Source organism: Acanthisitta chloris, unplaced genomic scaffold (assembly GCF_000695815.1).
Source record: "Acanthisitta chloris isolate BGI_N310 unplaced genomic scaffold, ASM69581v1 scaffold43521, whole genome shotgun sequence".
NCBI lineage: Eukaryota > Metazoa > Chordata > Aves > Passeriformes > Acanthisittidae > Acanthisitta > Acanthisitta chloris.
This window is the reverse complement of record NW_008656182.1, coordinates 1-24,144: the sequence shown is the minus strand read 5'-3', so window position 1 is coordinate 24,144 and position 24,144 is coordinate 1. Positions and strand designations below refer to the sequence as shown.

The 24,144-nt window shown below is 44.5% G+C and overlaps 2 protein-coding genes across 2 annotated transcripts in view; one reads left to right on the top strand and one right to left on the bottom strand.

Annotated features, from left to right (window-relative positions):
* Positions 1–9,275, top strand: part of USP47 (ubiquitin specific peptidase 47) — a gene marked incomplete at its 5' end in the record, with an annotated part of 24,486 nt that extends 15,211 nt beyond the window's left edge. The window contains 10 exons of the mRNA XM_009084195.1: positions 762–881; positions 1,873–2,650; positions 3,946–4,121; positions 4,292–4,372; positions 5,348–5,463; positions 5,769–5,887; positions 6,684–6,814; positions 7,700–7,747; positions 7,838–7,968; positions 8,894–9,275. Coding sequence (XP_009082443.1) covers positions 762–881; positions 1,873–2,650; positions 3,946–4,121; positions 4,292–4,372; positions 5,348–5,463; positions 5,769–5,887; positions 6,684–6,814; positions 7,700–7,747; positions 7,838–7,968; positions 8,894–9,068 — 1,875 coding nt within the window. The remainder of the gene's footprint in view (positions 1–761; positions 882–1,872; positions 2,651–3,945; positions 4,122–4,291; positions 4,373–5,347; positions 5,464–5,768; positions 5,888–6,683; positions 6,815–7,699; positions 7,748–7,837; positions 7,969–8,893) is intronic.
* Positions 9,276–12,064: 2,789 nt separating this feature from the next.
* DKK3 (dickkopf WNT signaling pathway inhibitor 3) lies at positions 12,065–22,614 on the bottom strand. The gene is made up of 6 exons (XM_009084194.1): positions 22,471–22,614; positions 21,810–21,893; positions 15,524–15,616; positions 14,955–15,099; positions 12,830–12,986; positions 12,065–12,308 (listed from the first exon to the last, which is right to left on the bottom strand). The coding sequence occupies exons 1-6, from the start codon at positions 22,606–22,608 to the stop codon at positions 12,065–12,067; spliced, it is 861 nt and encodes a 286-aa protein (XP_009082442.1). The 5' UTR covers positions 22,609–22,614.
* Between the last annotated feature and the right edge of the window lie 1,530 nt (positions 22,615–24,144).

The following is a 24,144-nucleotide window of genomic DNA, read 5'->3' as shown; positions in this document are numbered from 1 at the left end:
TGCTGAAGTGAGCTGCTTCCTTACACTGAGTTCTGCCCTTGCTTTGCCACTGTCTGGCCAGAACACTCACTGCCTTAATGATAAGTCTTTTGGGAAAGCTCAAGTTGAGTCCTTTTCAGCGAGTAACTTGAAGCACCTGACTGAGTGTCCAGTCAGTGGCAGAACTAGTGAGCTCTTGTCATGTAACTGAACCAACATGTTCCCCCTTTGGCCTCAGTAATGGGAGTTTAACATCAAAGCTGCCCATGTTCTCTGTACAAACTCTGCTTTTCATCTGGGGAGCACTTGTTGTTAGGTGCAGATTGATTTTCACACGGTCCCAAAACAGATGTTTTGCTTGCTCAGTTCTGTGTAATAGTTCAGTGGTGGGTGTTATTTGATAATATTTGTTATGAAACATGATTTCAGCAACTCCAGTGCAGTCTCATTAAGAATTAATGAAAACTGCAAAATCTGATGCTTGAGAGTATTTTTTTTTTCTCCAGTTGGTTCTTACCCTAAATGAAAAGACCAGTTCCTTATATTACTGTCCATGAACCCTTTGCCAGTTCTCTGCAAAGCCAGGCCAGTTTAGTCAGCTGATCCTTTGAAAATCTAACATTTGCTACGTGTCAGAGGGCACAGCAAAGGCACTGAACAGGTTTGAAGGTTTCCTCCTGTGTGGTTTGCAGTTTCTATCAACAAACAAACCTTTCCCTGTGAGTAAGCTCTGAAGTGACAGCTGGTTGCTGTGTTTGGAGCTGTGTGCTGTCTCTCTCCAGGCCACACTCCTCCCTGTGGAGACCATGCGGGTGGTGCTGGAGCGTTGCTACAATGACCTGCGGCTCCTCAACGTCTCCAGCAAAACACTGAAGGCTGAAGGCTTCTTTAGGAGCAACAAGGTACATGCTCTGGCTTTGAGGTTGTTCCTTTTGTGTATTTGTGGCCTTCCCTATTGTGCAGCATGGGTATCTGTATGGAGCTGATGAAGCTGTGGGTGCTGTGGGGTGTTACCTGCCCAGCACTGTGCTGCTGGCAGATGCTGTAGGCTGTGCAAGAACCCAAGTGTACCTAAGGGAGAGTGGATTGGCAGTCTGACCTGGGGCTGTTTCTCAGTGGTGTAAATGATGGTGAGGTTAACAACCTTGTGGTGAAGGATTTTAAGTCAGTCGTAGGGAGCAGTGATTGACACGTTGCTGTGAAACCTGCCTGTTTGTTTTCTGACCCTGCTCTCAGCATTAAACTCCTTAAAAATAATGTCAAAACTAAAAGGAAGGTTTTGGTGAGGTTTTGTCTCACATGTGGTGATTCTCACTATGCAGGTTCCCCCTAGACAATTTGTCTTACTGTTTTCAAAAAGATTCTATGAAGTGTTTCCAAGAACAGTGACTTAGTACTCCAATACCTTTGCCATGTGTTTACACATTGCCCTTTTTGCTGCAGTGGTAATAGCACATCCCTTAGCATATTCTGCACATCCTCTGGGTCTGAAATTTAAGCTCAGTATCAAGTCTTTTTAATGAAGAAAGATTAGTGAAGGATTTGATGGCTTATAGGTGAGGAAAACTGTGGTATTGACTTGTTACTCAGTTCCTTGGAGTCCTTTTGTGTTCACGTCACTGCACCACAGAGGCCCTTGACAAGGGGGAACGAGACATTGGATTTGCACTATTGCTTGCTCGTGTATCTGTTTAAAACTTTTCATGCTGCTCTACTAGAAAACAGAGCAGACTGTGCTGTAGTGGGGTCACTGGTGCCAGAACTGGTGCTGGTGTAGAGGTGAAGGCTGCACGTGAGGTGATTTCTGGGTGACATTGCTCAGTGATGTGTGCTCAGTCCTGTCTGTTGGCTCTTGTTGCTCTTGCTGTGATTAAAGTGTCACTTTGTGTTCAGGTGTTTGTTGAGAGCTCGGAGTCCGTGGACCGTCAGGTGACATACACAGATTCCCAGCTCTGGAAGCTCCTGGATCGCCATGCCAACACCATCAGGCTCTATGTTTCCTTGCCAGAACAGGCTCCTGCCTCTCAGTTCAGACGAGCAGCTTACCAGAAGTCTAGTGCGGGGGCAGGCAACCTGGATGAGGCCTGTGAGAGGGTAAAAGGACCTGTAGGTAATATGAAGTCTGTAGAGGCAATTCTGGAAGAAAGCACCGAGAAGCTGAAAAGCTTGTCCCTGCAGCAGCAGCAGGAGGGAGATAACGGAGACAGCAGCAAAAGCACAGAGGCCAGTGATTTTGAGAACATCGAGTCACCCTTAAATGAAATAGACTCTTCAGCATCAGCAGAGAACAGAGAACTTGAGAACCAGATCCAGGTTTCTGACCCCGAGAACCTGCAGTCGGAGGAGCGATCGGATTCCGACGTCAACAACGACCGGAGCACGAGCTCGGTGGACAGCGACATCCTGAGCTCCAGTCACAGCAGTGACACCCTGTGCAACGTGGACAGTGCCCCCCTGCCCCTGGCCAACGGGCTGGACTCGCACAGCATCACGAGCAGCAGGAGGTCCAAGGCCCACCAGGGCAGGAAGGAGACGTGGGACACGGCGGAGGAGGACTCGGGCACCGACAGCGAGTACGACGAGAGCGGCAGGAGCAGGGCCGAGGCACAGGACATGTACTTCAGGTCGGAGCCCTACGCCGCAGAGCAGGGCTCGGCAGAGGGGCACAAATGTAGGTACTCCTGCAAGAGGAACAGTGCTTGTTGCTGTCTCGTTCAGGTGCTGTGTGAAAAACTGACACTGCTGAAAAACCTGATTAGCTGAAAGCTAAGGGCAGTGCCGAGATGGGGTGGGATGTCGTGTTCAGCACAAATCTAGCCAGATTTTGATCTTGTAAGAAGTGATTACATATTTGAACAGTGGTTTCTTTTTGTTTGTAAGGAAACAAACGTGTTTCTGTGTGTTGGAAGTGTTTTCTGGAGAGCAGGCTGAGTGTTCTGCCTGTGAAAGGAGCAGAGCTGCATCTGGTGATGATTCACCTGTGTCACAATGCAGTCACTACTGTGGCTAGCACAGCAATAGTTCTGTCACCATTTAGACTAACACACCCGACAAGTCCTAGTCATTTGGCTGTGAGGGAAATTCAAAACCACCTGATATTAACAATTTAACCCAGCAGACTGTTGCTTCTCATCGGCTGAAGCACAGTGGGTGCAGTGAAACATAAGGCTGACGTGAAAATGTCCAAACGAGTTCAGTAGAAGAGTCATAAAAATAAATACTTAGACAATACTCTGCCTGTGTTTTGTAATTAGCAGAGTAATGATGAAAGAACAGCAAGGTGTAAGGGAGATAGTTTGAAAGGCAAATGTTCTCATGTCAATCCAGAAATCCTGAGGCAATAGCAACAGATAGAGTAAAATCTTCTGTGCTGATGTTTTGGGCTTTTTTGTTGTGAACAAACATGATAATTTCTAAAACCACAGAGAAATTGATTTGCTTCTACTAAAGTTTGAATAATATTTCTCCTTTGACTTGGAAGGATCATTCTTTGGGGCTAATTTTTCCCTGTTTTGTTTTGGTAGGAATAATTTGCAGTAACTGTGACTTTCCATAGCACAGTGTAGAAATGATTATCCTGAGGGGAAAGCTTTCATCTGTTTGTAGTATAATAACGTGAATTGATTTCTCATTCATATAATTAATTTCTTCAGTTAAATGTTCTGCACAGGAATTTGTTGTGGAGAGTCATGGCACGATATGCTCATACTGTAGTTTGAAGTTGTACACCAGTTTGGAGCTGCTGTGTCTCCCAGGAGTGTTTTCCTGCAGACACTTCAAGGACACCAGAGCTGGGAGAGGTTGCAGTAACACCATGAGATAAAATTTCATGTGGCCAGTGACTGTTGACTGACTCCTCAGTCCTGTTTTGCTGCAGTGGTAACTGGCTGTGTGGCAGTGGTACCTGGGAGTGCTTTTTGGGGGGAGCAGAGTGTTTCATGCCATTTTATCTCTGTTTTTGCTTAGGGCTGATGGTGCATGTTGATAAAAGAATTACACTCTCTGCCTTCAAGCAACATTTGGAGCCTTTTGTTGGAGTTCCATCTTCTCACTTCAAAGTCTTCAGAGTCTATGCCAGCAATCAGGAGTTTGAGAGTGTTCGGCTGAACGAGACACTGTCGTCGTTTTCTGATGACAATAAGGTTATTCAGAAGTTACCTTGAATCTTTAAAATATATTGGTACATGATAGGTGAAATTAACAGAATTTACAACTTTGGCTAACTTGCAGGTGAAATAATTTCAGTGGTCTTGGTAGTGTGTTGCAAATATAATTTGACACAGCTCTAACAGATACTCCTCTTGCCTTCCAGATAACTATTAGGCTTGGCCGGGCCCTGAAGAAGGGTGAATACAGAGTCAAAGTCTATCAGCTCTTGGTAAATGAGCCCGAGGTAAAGTGCTGAGTATCTCAGGATTGATTCATGAAAATATTAACATATGCATTGACTAAGGTTGTTCTTTGGAATACTGGGAGGGGAAGGTCCTTCTTTCCTCTGCATTTTCCTGCAAGCTTCCCTGGGTTCGGAAAGGGAACTGGAGATTGTTTCTGGTGTCTGCAGTGGGAGTGTGGTCTGGAGATCTCTCACGTGTATTTCTGCAGGGGAGCTGGGGGACAGATGAAGTGTTTCTTTGTCTCCCTGAGATGCAGGACAGTCACACAGCATTGCTTTCCAAGAGCAACTGTGTTTGCTCACGGTTGTGGCTTTCAGTGATGTTGTAGTGATCTAACTTGTCTCATTCATGTGCTGCAGCTGGTGCTTATCAGTGGTTAGGTGGGTAATAGTCCTCTCTGCCTGAAACACAAATGCCTCTGGTGCAGTAACACAGTTCACAGGTTGTTACACCTTCAGGGACACGAGAAGTGTACAAGTGGTGTCACTATGTAGATTGCAGTCCTTAAAAGTTGACTTTGCACTTTGTTTGGCCAAAACTGCAGAACACATGTTAGTGATGGATAGGAGTCTGGAGCTGAACTGATAGAGCAGGTAACAGGCTAAATTCGAGTCGCTTCCATGGAATGGAGCTCTAGTCTTTCTGGTCAACAGAAGCCAAAAAAGCATCTGTATTTATGGCTTATTTGGTCTGAGAGCTCCTTTCCCATCGTTTGGAGTGTGGCTGTCGTGGCAGTGGTCACAGGGCAGTATCTCTGTACTGCAGAGAGCTCCAGTGACCTGCCCAAGAGCTGCTGCGCCACAAATCGGTTCCCTCTCCTTTTGGTGGCTGCATTGCATACCTTGTTTCTGAGGAGCTTTCTACTGGTCATGTGCTGGCTGGGTGGGACAGGTCACAGAGCACAAACAGAGGCAGATTTTCGGGTTTGGTTTCAAAGGAGTCTGTCCTTATCCTCTTTCTGTTGGTGTTCACAGCCGTGCAAGTTCCTGCTGGATGCAGTTTTTGCAAAAGGAATGACTGTCCGGCAGTCCAAGGAGGAGCTGCTTCCTCAGCTTCGAGAACAATGTGGCCTAGACTTGACAATTGACAGGTAAGGAGACTGCAATCCATGGAAGTGCCCTGAACTCAGTCTGTACACATTTCTGGCCCTGGGCAGGCACACCACGAGCTTGTTTTCCTGGTGCTTATGGATGATTCAGCACTAAGAGCCAGTGGTCATACCTTGCTGTCAGGACCATGTGAGAACATCAGACTTGCTGCTGATAAACCTACCCAAACCTTGCATTAGTGAGCTGCATTCCAGTTTGGTCAGAAAAGACTCAGTTTTACTCTCTGGCAGAGCTAAGTTTGGGGAAGAGATAGACACTCAGTGTTTTCTTTGTGATGTGTTTATAGGTTTCGCCTACGAAAGAAAACCTGGAAGAATCCAGGCACTGTGTTCCTGGACTATCATATCTATGAAGAGGATATCAATATTTCAAGCAACTGGGAGGTCTTCTTAGAAGTACTTGATGGTAATGATGCATTGTCAAGAGAAAGTAAAGGGAATGTTAGAGATTGGTTTCCAGTCTTCTCTAAAGAAAAATGTACTTGCTCTTTTTTCCTTTTTTTGAAGAATTTTGCTGACTTTTTAATGGAATTTTTTTAGGAAGTAAGAGATGCAAAAAGACTTTAGAATGAGGATAAGCTCTGTGTGATGCAAGTGCAGATCTCCTGTGGGTGTGATGTGCTGAAGGTCTAATAGCAGTACTGTTTTGCAGGTTCATTGGAAGCCTTTGGGCACGCTAGGACTGTAGGCAGTGCAGCTTTTGGCTTATCTAACTGTAGTATGACCAGAGGCAGCTCTGGTACCCGAGGCTGATGCAGAAAGGCTAGAGGTAACACACTCAAACTCTGGAGGGTGGTGGGTGTGAAGGAGGGTTTAGTGGCAGGGGTGCAGTCAGTGTCTGACACCTGGAGGTCAGCAGGGAAGGCTTGTTTTGGTGAAGGGAGTGAAGGCCTCGTGCAAATGCCAGACCAGAGGTTGAGCCTCTGCTCAGGGGATGGATAATGCATGGATAACCAAGCTGGGCACGGTGAAAATTGTGACTCCTAGGAGATTCTGCCTGTGAAAGAGTCCATGAAAGGAGCTGATAACAGAGAAGTTCAGCTAAATCCCAGTCCCTTCTCCATCCCTGTTTTTTGAAGTATGCTGCTTGCAGCACAGAGTTACTCAGTGTGTGTCTGTAGTGCAGTCTTTCCTGTTAGAGTGTGTTTAAGCTGATGGATGCTTTGTGATGTTAGTAGAATAAATTTGTTTTTCTTTGCTAGGAGCAGAAAAGATGAAGTCCATGTCACAACTTGCTGTTCTGTCGAGACGGTGGAGGCCATCAGAAATGAAACTAGATTCTTTCCAGGAAGTAGTGCTAGAGAGCAGCAGTGTTGAAGAATTAAAGGAGAAGGTAAAATGTGTAATGTGATGGGGTTTCTTGTGGTGACCCAGAGCCATATTGATGCCCTTTGTTGGGAAGCACAAAGATGTCATAGCTACAAAAGTCTTGTTGCATGCTGATGTTTTTCCCCCAGGAACCTCTAACTTATCCCATCCTCTTACAAAGCCACGTGAATTACCAGCTTTACTGCTTAGTTTCACGTGGTGGTTTGGGATCAACATGTCCAGGTGAATGCATGCAAAAATGTCACATCTTTAGGTTTAAGCAGTGTAATAGTGTCCGTGTCCCTTAGCCCTGAAAAACTAAAGGAAAGCTAAGCTATTGTTAAATTTTTGTTCCTCCAAAATACCAAACCTTTCGGCCTCCTCGTGTCTGAATCTGAGAGCTGTTGCTGAGGGATAGTCCAAGTAAATTGAACTGTTTTGGCTGGAAAGGAATTTGGCTTTGGTATGGTTTGGTTTTGCTTCAGGCTGGAACCCTCCAGCAGGTAAGCAAACCTGTGCCCTCCCTGCAGAGAGCTGGAGTAGGAGTGTCCCCATTGAGGCTGTTTTGCTAATCCAGTGTGTCACAGGGCTCCACTCCTAGAGAGGTGTTTGTTCATTTGTGGCAATTCCCAGGTGTTGGAAGGACACCCTGGATGTTGAGGCCAGCAGAAATCCTGGTACAGGTAATTTAGGGACCATCACAGCAAGCATCACTTGTGGCACACTGGTAACTTCAGCAGTGTTAAAGTGTGTACCTTGCCACTAATTTTGTACTAATGCCCTGGCTCATTGGAGGACCTTCAGACACTGAGTGACTTCTGGATTTGGCAGGTCTATGGGCTTTATGTAGACACTACATAATGGTTTTTTTGGAATGGTGTTACATCTAACATTTTTCTTCACTTTACAGCTGAGTGAAATAAGTGGAATACCCTTAGAAAACATAGAATTTGCAAAGGTTAGTAAGTTATTGTGTATTTCTGTCTTTTAATGGCACAGGTGTGTGGTTGAGTTTTATTCTACTCACTAAATCATTGCTGCTTCTCAGGGCAGAGGAACCTTTCCTTGTGACATTTCTATACTAGAGATTCACCAGGACTTGGACTGGAATCCTAAAGTGTCTACACTGAATGTCTGGCCCCTGTACATTTGTGATGATGGTGCAGTAATATTTTATAGGTATGTATTTCATGACAGCATGATGAACTGTGCAAGAAAAGCTGTGTACAAGATTTGAGGGGTGATGTAATCAACAGGAACATGAAATACTCTTCTGTTGCCTTAAGGAAAAGCTGAAGTATTTATGCTCTTCAGCTTCGTAAGAACCTGACTATTAATTAAGAAGACAAGTAGTGCAGTCTTTCACTCAGTGCCCCCTCCCAAACCACTGAAGTGATGCTGAGTGCAGAGCTGGGTGCTGTGCTTGGGGCTGTGTCTGGAGTTAATCTCTCAAAATAGAACCACCCTGTCCCTTCTGGAGTTTGTGAGAGTCTTGCCAGAGGTTTGGGGGAGCAAGGGCTTTATTTTCTGAGTTTATTCCTTTGAGAAATTAGTATGGTTTCCTTGAAAAAAAGGCTGCTAGGATAGAAGTCTTGTTGGTGTGAAGGATGTTCAGCAGCTGGTGGCAGCCAGAGGCAACATCTGAGGACACAGAGCTTGGATATTGTCACACCTGCTGGACTTGGCTGGTGGGGCAACCTCATGGGCACATTGCTTCCTGGTGTTTTTCACAACTGCACGTGAGTTGTGGGGGAACAGCTGATGTTCTGTGCTGGTCTGGATGGAAATTATTTGTGAGAACACCCGGTGGCTCCTAGCAGGGGCTGCTGATGTGCTGCTTCAGCTTTGGCACTGTGAGCAAACGGAGCAGTCACAGTTGTCTGTAGTCAGAGAGGAGTATGGGCTTGTTTCTGAAAGAAACCAGTCAGCTGGAATGTGGAATGGCTCTGCTGGAAAAGCAGGTCTAGACAGATGGTTCGTTTCTGCAGAAGAAAGCAGTGTGTACAGGAATATTGCGCTTAGCTCTGTGGGTCTCACAAAGTTGCTCCAGAAATCTAATTCTGCTTGCTGTATTGATCCAAATTGTAACATGTTTACATTTTAGGGATAAAACTGAAGAGTTAATGGAATTAACAGATGAGCAAAGAAATGAACTGATGAAAAAAGAAAGCAGCAGACTCCAGAAAACTGGACACCGGGTAACCTACTCTCCACGTAAAGAAAAAGCACTAAAAATTTATCTGGATGGAGCACCAAATAAAGATTTGACTCAAGACTGATACTTGCTATAGCATTTTCCCTGGGGAATTTTTTTTGTTTCAAATCAAGAGGTTCACTACTACTGTGTAGTGCCGTTGGGCAGGACATTGATTAGGTGTGTGGCGCTCGGGCTGCCACGGCCACGGGGCCACTGCTTGACTTGGAATCATGTTGTGCACTATAGTCCAATGTACTGTAAAGCTAAAAGGGATGTGCAAATAAAAGATTAGAGCTAAAACATGGGCGGGGAGGGGAACGAGTGGAAATTGTTGAGGACAGTGTGCACATAGTAGCTAGTGAAACTAGCCTCAAACAGGATACTCATAGCTTAATAATAAAAGCTGTGCAAAGGCCATGAAAGAATCCTTTTCTCTGTTTGTTTCACTGATACACACATTACCTCATCAGAGAGTCTGAAGTAAATGTTAACACGTTGGTCTCGACAAGCAGCAGGAAGGGCTGGAGAGGGAAGTGCTGCAGGTGTCAGGGTGTAGGCTGTTCTTCCATGAGGCAGGCTGAGGGGTCTGCAGGGAGCTGCCAGCAGGCAGTGGCCCTGTCAGAGGTGCTGCTGGAGGGAAGTGGTTGTCAGGAGGTCACGAAGCCGACGAGCAGCTCCGTGTTACTGGGTTCGATGTGTAAATAAAAAATAAAATCTGCCCTGTCCGTTCGCCAGAACTGCAGTTCAGCTATTTACCATATATTTCTTTCACATATCAACATGCATTGTGTACATTTGGGAGTAATAGTTGCCTATTTAAATTTGTATTCACGTTCTGTCTGACATTGCTGGGTACTTTAGGGTTCAACTTCCCCTCGGTAATGTTTCTGTTCTGTTCCGCTACTTTTTTGTACGTTTTGTTTTGAAGACAAGTTTGCATCTTCTCCACCCACTGAAAGTCAGTTTGTTTTTCCCAGAGCTGATTCCATAGCTATATGTAGTCAAATATCGGGGCAACCTCTAACACCTCAACGTACAGACGTGGTAGTTCGGGTTGTGGTGCAAAGACTGATGCAGTCAACATGATTTCATTGCAAAGCCTAGGAACAGCAAGTTTTTGCTTCGGTCCATAAAGATCAATAGAGAACAATTCTCCATAGTTTTTGGAAAAACCACCTAATTTATAACAATCAAACAGATTTTGGAAAACTTTTTCATGCCAGATGCTGTTTACAACGATGAACATGCCAATAAAACATTTGTTCATTCTGTTGTGTTATTTTACTCATTAAAGGCTGTGTTTTTTGTTTGAGAAGTTAGAGTTATTTTGTGGAATCGCAGACTTTGCCGAGGCAGTGCTGGAGGTGTAAGGCTGTGTGTCTGTGTGCGTGTGCAGAGTGTCACAGGGAGTGGTTATAGCCTCTCTGCTGCTCCTCTCTTACTACATTAACACCAATTTGTTCAACTGTGAATTTTTCCTTTCCCTCTCCAGAACTGACTTTTTCCTCGGTGAAGCTTCTAACTCCTGATACAGCTGGTTCTGCTTCAGTGACTAAAAGGGATGTTCAGTCCCTGAACCTGCAGTTCCTCCCTGCATGTTGGCCCAGGGTTTAGTGAACCTAAAACTCCTGAGGGATGTGGCAGCTTGAGAACTGCACAGAGGAATTTCCTCGTTCTTCCTTCTCTGCTGGTCCTGTCCTGCCTCTTGTCCAAAAGGCAAAAATCTAGGCCTGGAAAGGAGAATGCTGCTTTCCCTGACCTGGCTGCTCTCATGAAGGTTTTTTTGCAGTTTCCCTGTTATGACACTGAATTCCTTCTCCTTGTATATGTGCTGTCTGTGGAGCACAGTGATTGCAGGAGGGTTCGAAAGGAAAGGTGCAGTCAGTGGGCTCTGAGCATGTGTCTGGGGGTGTGTGTTGGTGTGAGAATTGGTTGTGGAAATGAATCCTTAGTCAGACTATTCTGATGACTTACCCTCCCTGTTCATCATGACAGTGGTTATTGACATTCATCCAGTACCCACGGGGGTTGTTGGAAGGTGAAAGATGTGCAGGCTGCTAACACAGGCTGTTAGCTGCTCCTGTTCTTGGTGCTCTACTGTTCCAGGTTAGACATAAACAGTAGGGATTATCTGGGAGGAAGCACCATGGAGCTGGAGCCTCAGGGTGTGTTTCACCATGTGCAATAACAGGTGTTGAAGTTACACCCCAAAAAACTGTTACTCTTGGAAGAGCTGTTGTAGCAGAGTGGGGAGACAGCTGGGAGCTGGGGAGGTTGGGGGATCAGTTCTACTCTTAGCTTGCTATTGAGTTCTAAACTAACACCCTCTTAGGATTGTAATGATAATCACGTAACAGATTTATGTTTGTGAAGTGTATTAAAAGCATAAACCATTTCTCATAGATTTTTCTCTGGGTGTAATGGAATCCAGTAGGAGAGACACAAGCCCCTCAGTGCAAGAAGCTGTTAAGGTTGTTTTACTGCTAAACTGACCTGAGGAGTTGACCTTCACTGCCTCTGTGGCTCACAAGGGGTAGGTGATGTGGAATGTAGTCAACAGGTCCTTAAATCCACATCACCCCAGAAGGCACATTCGAGGGGTGCCCAGTGCTGCTGTGAGTGGCACTCAGATCTCTGTGTTGCAGCTTCGCTGATCATGTTTTCTAAAGGAAAAAAATTTTCAATCAATGACTACACCAGTTCAAAGCAGATGGTTCTTACCCTAGAACAATTCTAAACATAGTCACTTCCATAGTTACTAATAACTTAAAATTATTTACACTTATGTCTATTTTTTGAGTACAAGTATGAGGAAGTTTATTTCTGATGTACAAAGGGGAAGTTCTCATCCAGAAGAAACACAAGGTAGTTGTCGTTGGGCAGGAGGTTTGGTCCAAGCACTGACTGAAGTCAGCAGCAGCTGGAATGTGCAGGTTTGGTGCACAGGGAAGGATGATGCACCTTGCAGGCCGTGTTTATTGCACTTCTATCCAGCAGTGTGTGTTTAGGGGTTATGTAAGCAAGACACTAGACAAAAATTGCTAGAAATAACTAACTAAACTGTTTGGTGCTTGGACTTTAAATTTCGTCTCCCAAAAGCAGGTCCTGAGCCGGGTCAGGCTCAGGCTTCAAACCTGCCTGGTCCTCCAGGCTTTGCAGCTCCCTGCGCACGTCCCGCAGCATGCTGCTCTCCTCGTAGTCAGAAAGAAGGTCCCTGGGGATCAGGCTGAGGAATGGCATCTCATCCACCATGAGGGGATCTTCTTTCTCCTTAGCCCGGGTTTCGTTGGCAGAGAGCTCACACACAGACGTGCTGCTGTGGCTGTGGGACAGACAGACATCTGGTCATACAATAAGTACCTCACTTTGTGTTCTTCTGCTGGTGTCCACAAAATTCTCCCTTCCCTCCCCCCATGAAAGCATGTTAAATGCATAGCAGACCTACCCTAGCTGATTTCATGCACATCTGATTTTTACATGCTTGGCAGCTGAAGAGTTGTAGGTGAGATTTCTGCATGCAGAGCTAGAACAAAGACCCGAACAGCAAAAAACTAATCCAGGGACACAAACGGCAGTGGCTCCACCACAGCCTGGCCCTTCCACAGCCACTCATGGTGACTAGTCCTTGCTATTTTTGTCTTAGTGCCAAGTTAAGAAACATGATCACTAGCTTAAAAGGAGCAGAAACCTGTGAGCATGATACACTTGGTTCGTAACAGCTCCATTTGCTGCTGTTTTGAAAATCAGCTTCAGCTGCCTGCAAACATCCCCCAGAGGCTGCAGGAGCCCTGGAAGGGACAGGCATGATTTCTCCTGGCCAGGAGGCCCAATTTCAGCCCTCACCTCTGGGGCTGGCAGGTCAGGCCGCTCGCACACGGGCAGTGCTCGAGTGCCCCATCAGGCTCCAGGTCCCAGGTGATGAGGTTGAGAAGTCTGTTTGCAGGGTCGTGGCAGGGTTCACCTTCCTCAGGTAAGGGTGTGCAGACAGGGAACAGCAGCTCTGCGTGCCAAAGGACATTCATTTTATGAGAAGTTGTTAGCTGAGATGATCTCACCTTTAGTCTGCAGGCAAGGTACAAAAAGACAGACCTGACCCCTTTTCCAGTCCCCTTACACATCAGGGAGCCATCGCTTCATGTCCTTTCCACTAGGTGGGAGTAAGACATTTGAAGTTTATGCTTAATGAGCACGATCAGCTCCTGCGGCTTCACGCAGAGACTACTGTGAGGGCCTTAGTATGGCACAACTCCATCCCCTGGAGATGCCAGAGGCTGTTCTAAACCCATGAAAACCAACATCACAGCGAATCTTTGCAATGTGCAGCGTTAGTGGTTTAAAATCTGGATAAGGAAATAGCTCCACATTTTACAACTGTTATTTTTTGTTACTTCTTTACAGAGGTTCCACATGCAGGGCAATTGTTCAGAGACTAAATGATGAGGTTCTAAGAACTACAACTCACACATTTATTTATTATAACCTTCTCCCACCGGCAAAGCTGTCTGATGGCACTGGGGGCTTGGTACCCTGATTTCTGCACGGGGTGAATTTCAGCCTGGGTAAGACATTAGAAGGCTGTGTGCTCTGGGTTTCCTCCTGCTAGTAACTTATACTGTCAGTCTGGAATTCAGCTCTTCCAGATGTTCCTATCACACCTCCCTTCCTCCTCTTGTCTGTGTGCACCTCATATGGCAGAATCAAATAGGAGAGGAAGTCAGAATTTAAGTTTTTAAAACAGACTTGGTCAAAACACACATCTCTGTGTGTGTATACACAGACACATTTGCTTTGATGTATATGACCTATCAGTTCCCAATTCCAAAACAGGTTCTGTTTTAAGCAGTGAATACTCCAGAGCTTGCTACAGTTTTATAAAATACATATACAGCTTTATTAGGACAACCTTTTGCAATACTCCACAGATGGAGAAAGGCCTTGAGGTTAGGCTTAACCTGTAAAAAACCTGCTCTAACCAAACCTTGCTGAAACCAAACTTAGTTAACATCGAAGGTCCATTAATTGCTCAGCATTAACATGGCAAAGCTGACAGTTAATGTGTATTTCCTTGCCTTTAAATGGTGTTGGAGCCTTCTCCTTTGTTTCCCTGAAATGCCCTAGCAGCCTGACCCACCAGCAGGGACAGGCACTCCAGCTGTCAGTGAAGGCACAAGGTCAGCCCCTGCTCATAGTAAGAGCCAGGAGAAAGCTAGAGAGGTACCTACCAGGCGTAGGGAGATGGTTGGAATTGTGTCCTGTCACTACAAAATTCAGGTGAACTCTGATAAATGCAGCAAGGAACTTAAAACTTTGTGTAGAACAGTAGAAGAAGCTGGACCCAAGCCAGACAGAATCTGGGATTGATTTCAGGCCTTAGGCCTTCTCCTCCTGCCCTCCCTTCTGCAAATCAAGTTTCACATTCCCACGTGGACTGACCACATAATCTGGGACATCATTCCTCTATGTATCCTGGCTGTCCAGTCAGCACTGCATGGTGAGGTGCCCTGAAAGGCTAGGAAGGAATCTCAGGGCCCTGGAAGGAGTGTGAAATGTGTCTGAGCCTGATTCTGGTGTGCTGCTCACTGACAGGCAGGAGAAGCCACTTCCAGTAATCTCATTCATCTGTGCATTTTTAATGCTTTCATTTTTGCTCTACTGGGTGAAAATTTGATACAGAACTCTGCTACTTTTAAATTTCTGATCTCCTTAAGAAACAGTTCATTTTTGTGCTTTTTTTTCTGGTCTCATCTGTAGTGTGCAACAGGCTCCTCTTTCACCACTGTGCACTCCTGTCAGACATTTCTCATCCCAAACTCTATCAAAGTTCTATAATGAAGTCACCACAGTGCATTCCACAGGCCAAGGAAGAATGACCTATTGGTTCTGTTGAGATTTCACCACTTCCCCTGGGCAAAAGAGCTTAAACATTAATGCTCCTGCATTAGAAATGCATAGGACAAACCCCTCATACCTTTGTGGAATGCACAGCAGCTCCCAGGGTTACAGTCGTGCTGGTTCTCACAAATGGTGCCGTTCTCTCCTCTGGAAGTGGATTTCCTGCACTCACCCCAGACACAGAGCTGGTCCCCACAGCACTCCACATCCCGGGAGCAGGGCTGGCACAGGGGGCAAGCACAGGAACAAACTGTGAAATACACATAGGGCATGTTCTCACTGTTCAAACACAACTGCTTCGGGGCTCAGTTTCAGCAGACTCCACAGCAGTTTCCTCTCTGCTCATTCCACTGGCAGCCTACACTGTGTTAGTTTACTCTGTCCTTGGGCCACCCAACACGGCGAGCTTGAGGCAGGAGAAGCAGAGGCAGGATTTAGAGCACAGGAAAACAGAAAGCTGAAAATTTAGTTTTGTTAACAGGCTGAAAAACCCCACACAGTGCAAAACACTGCACATCCATTTTCTGCCCTCATGCAGAAAGCTTTGCAGATTCTTTTCTACCAATTTTGACTTGCTGACATTAGCAACAATAACTTACTGAGTGTCTAAAGGTCAGATAAAATCACATTTCATTCAGGACTTACTGTGTGCTGGGTTTTGCAGAGTTGACACTTGTATTCAGAGGTGGAGAACTGGCAATACTTCCCTGTTTCACAGTCTTCATCAATGATACACTCCTGAGGAAAAGGATAAAAGCATAATTTGCCTCTGTGTGACAAAAATCCATACCTCTTCTTGAAATACCAGAAGCTTTTGATTTGATTATATTTCTTATTTGGGAACCAAGGAAAAAAAGCTTGCTTTGGTTCTTCATGCAACCAGTTCTGTAAGAGACCAAGGCTATCTCTCCCTGGCTTAAATTGTTAGGTGTCTTCACTGCTTGTACACATATTAATAGCAGAAACCCCACGAAAATAAGTTATCTAGTTCTGTAGTGCAGGGTAGGCTCAAGCTAGCAAAGACTTTTCAAAACTGGAATAATTTCCTGGCCTTAACCAAAGTGTTCATGAGAGAGGGACACCTGAGTCTCCATCTGAAGTTCACACTCAGAATACAGTTTCCTTAGAATCACAGAATTCCAGGATTCCTTTCCCAGAGGCCCCTGAGCACTGTGGCAGAGACAGCTCTTCTTTCACTCATGCTGCACAGGGTAAATGCACAGACTGGTCAGAAACCCTTCCCAGAACACAGCTCTGAAGTGAGGGTAGTGCAGAGAGTACCTGTGTATGTTTGTGTACCCCTCACCTGTCTGGGTCACAGGGAGGGGTGATTTCCCACCTAATGGTTACCTCTTTCAAACTGGGTGATTAACCCTGTTCTCTAAAATGGCTTTTTATTTTTTTTTGCTTTTCCCCAGGCTGGAAACTAGCTTACCAACAGAATAAATCATGGCACTAAGTCACCTGTACTCCATACTGGTTTGTACCAGCATAAAGTTGATGTATCTTTTTGCTATTAGAAGGAGAGGAGAGGGAGAGGAACACAATTTAGCAAGAGGGGAAGAAGAAGTCTTTTGGTGTGGGACTCATTAGTTCAGGAGAAAGCAGTGACTGGAGAATGGCAGCTTTGGTGTGAGGTGATTTTAGAGCTAGAGAGAGAGAGTTATTCCATGAGCTTAAAAATGATTATGACAGAAGTCCCTGAATTCTCTGAGGTAAGACGTGACTGCTCTCTGGCAGATATTAATCTCACTTGCTGGAGTAGATCAGCTGTAGTCTGTGCAACATTTATAGAAAGTTTCCACTACGTTTTTAATTTTCTTCCCCAGATTAAAGCTTGTGTAGGCCTCTTGCCTGTGTGAGGCAAGGCAGCTCTGCACCAACTGCAGTGCCTTGCCCCAGCTACCCATTTTGGCCACCTTGGATGTTCTCAAGCAGTTTGATTGCCCAGAACAGACACCGCCCAGGGCCTGTCTCTTTCCCAGTCAATGACTCAATACTCAGGTTATATGTTTAGAATTCAGGAGTCATTTTACCTCTTTAAGAAATTGGTATTGCTGGGTGTCGAATGCTATAAACTAACAGAATGTTTTTGCAACTTCATTATTTCACTACAGTGTGTGTTCTGCTTTTTTTTTCTTTTCTGTTGCTACATAATCAGGTGGATCAAAATCCAAATGCTATACAGAATGTTGGAGGCTTTGTGGTTCCAAATGAGCAGTCAGCCCCTTCCCCTCAGCAGCCACACTCTTCTAGGCCAATTTTGTTTGCAGCTTTGTCAGCTTCTTTTATGAATCCCTCTGTATAAGCCACATGGAATAGACTATACTGTTTCATTCCTGTTCCATCCACTTTCAGGCAAACAGCCAGGCCTTGCTGCAGTCAGTTTTTCCAACTGCCCCTCTCCACAAAGGAGAAATCTTGCCATAGTCATTTTTAAGCTCATGGAATAACTCTCTCTCTCTAGCTCTAAAATCACCTGACACCAAAGCTGCAATTCTCCAGTCACTGCTTTCTCCTGAGCTAATGAGTCCCACACCAAAAGACTTCTTTTTCTCCTCTGACTGAATTGTGTTCCACCAGTTCAGGCTTCCAGTTTTATGAGGGTTTCCAGTAGGGGAAAAAATCCCTTCGTGGTTTTCTTTCCTGGCATGGAAGAGACTTCCTTTCCTGCCAGACAAGGAGCAAATCGAACATCTTCATCAGTTGCAATAGTTTCTGAACAATCCTCAGCATATTTTGCCTTTGCAGGAGCAGCTGCTCAGCCTGAGGACAGGGGTGCAGCAGAGCATACAAGGTGAGCACACAGCTTAAAGACAGAAGTAGCTCCACTGGTAGTGGTGCACATCTCTGAAATCCATGTCAGTGTTACAGCAGCTAATTTAACACTACAGCAGAGGATGATGCTGTTTGAGAAGTGCTATAGAATTACAGAGTGAGAGCAGGATTGCCTGTTAACAGGTACACTAGGACCCATAAGCACCAGAGGCCAGGACAGAGGATCCTGTGCTGTGTACCTATAAGGACATACTCAGCATCCTGTGGGCTCTTATTACAATACTGGACTTTGCAGTGAACACCTGGAAGCAATTTGAGGATTAGGATCTGTTCCAAAACCAACGGGGGAAAATAAAAAACCCACCCAACAAAACGCTGAAACTTGAGAAGGAGGTTCCTTGTATTGTAAGACTACTAACACAATGGCTGCTGAAAGAAACTTCAGGTTTCTTGTCTTTGCCAGGCTATGCCAAGCTTCGTTTGCTTTCCTAAAGAATGGTTAGTGTCCACATTTGAGAATAAAAGAAGTGACTGATGTCAGTGGTAGCCAAACGTGGCAGGAGCTCCCAGAAAACTGAAACAGATGATGCAGCAGTGTACAGGTCAGAACTAGTGTGACAAGTTTCCACACAAGGACTTTCCTTCAGGTTTTGTGTTTACACATGTAAGGAAAGGCACAGAAGAAAACAGTTTTCCTGCAATATGATGTGTCCACCCTCCAGCCAACAGCATGCCCTTGGCCTGGAAGCTGCTACAGGCTGTTCTGGGAGACTGTAATGACTGGTGGACCACATTATCCTCTCCCCATACAAAACCCTAAGGATAAAGAGGGAGAAGAAAAACTTTCTCAATCCAAGTTATGAAAGCAGAACTACATGGCCCGAGCTAACCTACTCTCACAGAGAAACCCACTGTCTTTGGCAGTGTTCATCTGGTTTCTGTACCTCACTGTGGTAGTGTTTTTAATGCTCAGATTTGCTGGTGATTCAGTATGTGCTGAAATCATGCTCGTTTTGCTTTGCTCTTTTTCCCCTTAATCCTTAATTAAAACCTTAAGAGTGGACAAGAAAATATGCTCAAGTCTATTGTGATACTGTCTTGCAAAGTGGAATCATTGATTTTAAATTCAAAATTGACATTCTATTTGTCCATTCCCTCTCCCCACTCACACACCCCTACCTCCACATTCTCAGGAAGATCTTCAAGCATAACTTTAAACAAAACTCTCTCTTCTCTAGTCATATCTTCAGCCAGTGCTTGTCAGGGACAGGCAATGACTGTCTGGGATGAGCTTTCCTCTCCTTCTGGGCTCTTTACACTTCAGCTTAGAACCCACGAAAGCAGAGGAAGGCACAGTCATGACTTCATACACAACTTTTCAGTGGTCATCTGTCAGAGCCAGACACTGAACACAGGCAGGGGAAGGGTACATGGAACCTGTGGGTAAGGGGCTGCTGTAGTGGAGAGACTGCTCTGACACAAGAACAGTAAGTGGGATTCAAGCAGGAGAACCACTTTTCCTCTCCTTCTGTAAGCTGTATGACCCAGTTTGCTGGCTTATTGTGACCCAGCTGCTGTTTGTGTCTACAGACTCTCTGAAAGAGCTGAACACTTTTTTCTGTACAGCTCCTAATCCAAAACAGCCACTCCAAAGTGTTCATTCCTAACCCTCTATGGACTTCAAGTTCCCAAGCCATAAAGAAGAGAGCCAAAATTCAGTGATTTCAGAGAGGTGAGGAAGTTTTGCCAGCAGATACACAGCATAGGAAGCGATGCTACAAAAGCAGTTGGTGCAACAATTAGAAAATTATTCTTGGTAACAGCCTTGGGGACACCTCTTGCAGTCTATTGGGACAACTTCTCTGACAAAAAGCCCCTTTACCTGTTTATTAAAAGCTCCTGATACAGAGCAGTTTCCCTTTCAAAAACCTGGAACTCAAGTAAACCTCAGTGTTAACCTCCATAAACAGCAGCTACAGATCCTTCCCAAACAGCACCAGAGCTCACCCACTGTCCCTGTGAGGTGATGGTAATTTCAGCCACAAAGTGCCCTAGAAAACCACTGGTCACATTGGAACTGACATTTCTTAGCAATTAGCACTTCTAAGAGGTAACATTTACTTCTGTGTTTGCATATCCTGTTCCAGGTTTCAATTTCTATAAGTCATTTCACATAGGGCTGGTCTCCACTGCTGCAGCAGATGGCAAAAACTGCCAAGTAGTAAGAAAAAAAAGCATAAAACCTGTTTTATAGCCTACATGTATTGAAAAAATGGCAGAATGACATAGAACTGAGTAATGTTTTATGGAAACTACTACCATACTCCGAATTGCAGTAGCATTCCAGTTCCTAATCTCTCAGTTGTCTAGACAGGGCACATAATGCATTTGTCTTTAATGAGATATGAATTAATTTGCCTTGACATACCTCAAAAACCTCTGTAATACTTTCCAGCAGTGCAAACTCTTACTGCTGCCCTGCCAAGTACGCAGCACTCATAAAACTGAGAACCACTGTTAAAAAAAGACACACTAAAAGGAGCAGATGTGAGCTGCACACTGTGGTATGGGTCACATCCCAGTGCTGTGTGGGAACCTCAGCTATTTGGGTGGCTGCTCAGCACCAGTGTGACTTCTGAGCTCCAAACTAATAAATAAAAAAACACAAGTCATTCCCTCACTTCTGTCTTGAACCTCTCCATAGAGCTAATCTCACCTGATTCCTTTTCTCCCATTCCCCAGAAACATTTCACTTGGAAGAATTTAATTTCTGGCTCCCCACATTACACAATAGAAATGGATGCAAAATATGTCTACATGACGTAAGTGCAGGTGGCTTAAAGGCACTGCAGCTTGGCTTTAGGTACCAAAAGCAACATTGCTTGGTGCCACTCTACACACTCAGTCCATAATGTTTTCCAAACACACAGAGACTCTAATCTTCTCAATCCACAATTAGAGAAGGAATATTCTTTAGTTACACCATCAGAGACCCAACCCCAACTAATTTCTACAGCTGTGAAGAATGATTAGCCACCACAATCAAGTCAAAGGCATTATGAACATCACCAGAGATGCGTTCCAGTGCTAAGAAGATGAGTAAGTTTGGCTTTATACACCAGGTTTGAAGATGATGACCATGTTTGCTTGGAAAAAACATTTGGATTGCCTTCTTTACACACAATTTCATTATTAAAAAGCACTGTATATAAACAGCAGTATAAAAATATGAGCTAAAAGAAGGAAACTTTAGAGGATGATGCACTCATTTCAGGTTTTATGTCCATTAAAAATAGAAACTACTGCCATATTTTTTTCTGTTTTTCAAAGTTTGATAAAATCCTTACAGAGCTTCTTCTGTGAAGGAACTGGAAGTAAGTTACTTTAAAAAAAATCCTGGGCATAGTAAACTAAATCAAGCCACAAGCTATTAGTCAGATGAAGCTATCAGGAAACACTGGCAAGATCTGTCTTAGTAAGAGCATAAAGGAAGTCCATTTTGGTGGGACTGTAACCAAAGAAAACTTTGCAGTTCTTCTGAGTAGTGGTACGTGCCAAACTTCTCATGTGGCTACTGATGTTTAGCATATGTACCTGTGTTTGCAAGACTCAGCTAAAGAGTGTTCTTGATCTTTCAAATGGCTTAGCTTAAACAACTGTATTTCCAGTTGTCCATCACTAGGCTACACTGAAAAGCAAACAGAGCTGCATATTGTTCCACAGACTCCTCACAGGAGACAACTGGGATTTATTTTCTAGTGGCAAAAGTCTATAAAGCCAAGTTTTTATGAACTCCAGGATCACAGAGAGAACATACATGAGGCACTGTCATACTAAGGGCTTATTCACACTCACTGGAAAGGGCTGTGCAACTCTCTTTGCTACTGGAGTACAACATGAACATCTGACAGACCAAGTGAATGCTCAGATTGAGTGCCTCAGTTAACCACAGGGCTGAGACTCTGCTTCCAGTTCATAATACAACATTCCTAAGTCAAATTAATTAAACTAAACCATCTTTGACTGCTTATCCCAAGGGATCTGTGTTTTAAAGCTTTCCTAAATTTTGCTAGGTCAGCTCTATCACCACCTTCTGACCAATGAACCCAAAGTATGTGTTTGGTTTTTGAAAGGAAAAAAAGTGCTCACTTACATGATTCCTTTTGTTTTCTCCATCTTTTATGGATGTAATAACTGTCTCAGAAAAAACTGTCGATCCAGTTTTGTTATCTGTAACCTGATATGGCAAATGAAGAGCAGAATATTAAACACATTTTTTACTAGTTTATTAGTTTGCTATTCTCAGTCCTACATTCCACAGTAATTACCCCACTCCCACCCCTACTTTTTTCCCATTTTGCTGTCACTTGTATTAAACCCTAATCTGAGGGGGAAAAGTAGATGACCAGTCTACCTCCTTAGCTAATTCAGATCCACTGGAATGAAGCTCTCTGAGCAGGAGGTGGTCATTCTTTTAAGACCCATGGAACAGCTGTAGCTGTGCTCTATTTTCAGTAGGTATTTTTCCCAAAATAAATTATCATTTCACATTAACCTTTTATGACACATGTTCCTACACAGTGATTAGTAGGTATTTTTCCCAAAATAAATTATCATTTCACATTAACCTTTTATGACACATGCCCCTACACAGTGATTAGGCAGGTATATAAGATACAATAAACTCTGAAGTAAATATCAGGAAAGTTTATGCTCCAGATTATTTTCAAAAAAAACCCATCAAAAACTGTTTTTATTTTTGAAGGAAAGGTGTGTAAGAATGAACACCTCACCATATATATGTTTTCTATTACCTTATCAATTTCTTGATGAGTTTGAACAGTTCTGTTACCAATTCTGGTTTCCGTGTTGGACTCGTTGTGGTAGTTGGGAGGTAAGTTTTCAAACTTTACTTCCGACAGTTTTTTTGCCCCTTCCTCTTCAGCTTCCATCTGTTGAATGGAAAAAAAAAAAAGAATAAATTAAAAAAAACCCCAAAGCTTCCAAACAACTGAAAATTAGAGAAAGTGACACAGAAGTGAAGAAGCAACACTCTTCTCGTGCAGCCCCAGGAACACCCTGGCTCACATGCAATGTTGTTGGTGCAGATGCCCCTGGATGAGAACACTTACTCAGCTGCTTCAGGCAGTGACCACAGCAGCTCTAATGGACCAGAAAAACAGTGCTGAGCTAAACCCTTAAACAACACTCTGGGCTGCTCAAGCCAGTCAGTCCCTGTGAGGAGAGAGTGTGCAGATTAATGACAATCTCATATCTGCACAGTCAAGAGCCCAGTTTTCTATTTTTTGTAGAAAACTACTGAAGACTTAAGACAGACTTTCCTATCTGACAAAGAAGAGAAAATACACTGGCAGGACAGAGAGGCACATACAAAGCCCCTTGAAGCCAACAGAAGCAATGCTACAGATGAGGGTGATACACCCAGAATTTCATTCTCTACTTCAGTTCCCACTGTCTTTGTTTGCCACATGAAGAAGGGCATGAGCCTTGCAAACAACACAAACTCGGAATAAATCCCGTCCCTTTGTTATTTGCAACCACTGTAACAGAGCTACGAGGCCACAAGTTCAACCAGCCTGAACAACAGAATTCTCTCCCAAGACAAAATTTCTCTTTCTGGTGTGTCTGTTTATTTTAAACAACAGCTGCAAACCTTTTTAAGTGTAAAGCATTTCTCTGCTAAGACACAGCTCAGACAATCTGACCATGGGAAGAGGAGAACAGGCAGAAATTTTGGCTGCATCCTTATTTATAGTTAATCATATTTGCAGCATGTCAAGGATGATTTGTCTCCATGTGTTTGCAGTCTAAATGCAGATGACAGAGGTAGATTCCAGCAACTGTCCAGATGACAGTAGAAATTCAGGGATTACCTAACTGTAGTAAACCAAGGTGGGTTTCTCCAGCAGGTTGTCCGTTAAAGGTTTTTTTGGACTATGTGTTTTTGAATTAGGGGAAAAGAGAACCTGGAAGGAAGATTTGAGGAGGTGGTGGATTCACCATCCCTGGAGGTTTCCAAGCTGAGACTGGATGTGGCACTTAGTGCCATGGGCTAGTGACCACGGTAGGGTTGGACTTGATGATCTTGGAGGACTTTTCCAACCTGGTTGATTCTATGATTCTTAACATGAAGGGGAAAAAAGAAAGGGGAGCAGAGGGACGAGGTCTTTAGACATTCAGACAATGGCTCAAGTCCCTCCTCAGCTCCTGGCTTCGAAGCAGGTCCGTGTGTGACTCTGGGCCAGCAATTTGCGATCACGGCACGGAATTACATCGCAGGTACTGTAATAATCTCCCCGTGCATTTCAGGCCCGGCAGCTCTGAACCGCGGGCTGGGACAGCCGCGTGTGTCTGTGATCTGCTGCACAAAGGCAAAGAAAGTCAACTGCTCCCCTCACACCTCCCCTCGTACAGCTGCTTTCACTGAGGGGGCGAGAAGGAGCTTTGCCTGCGCCTCGGCCTCGCTG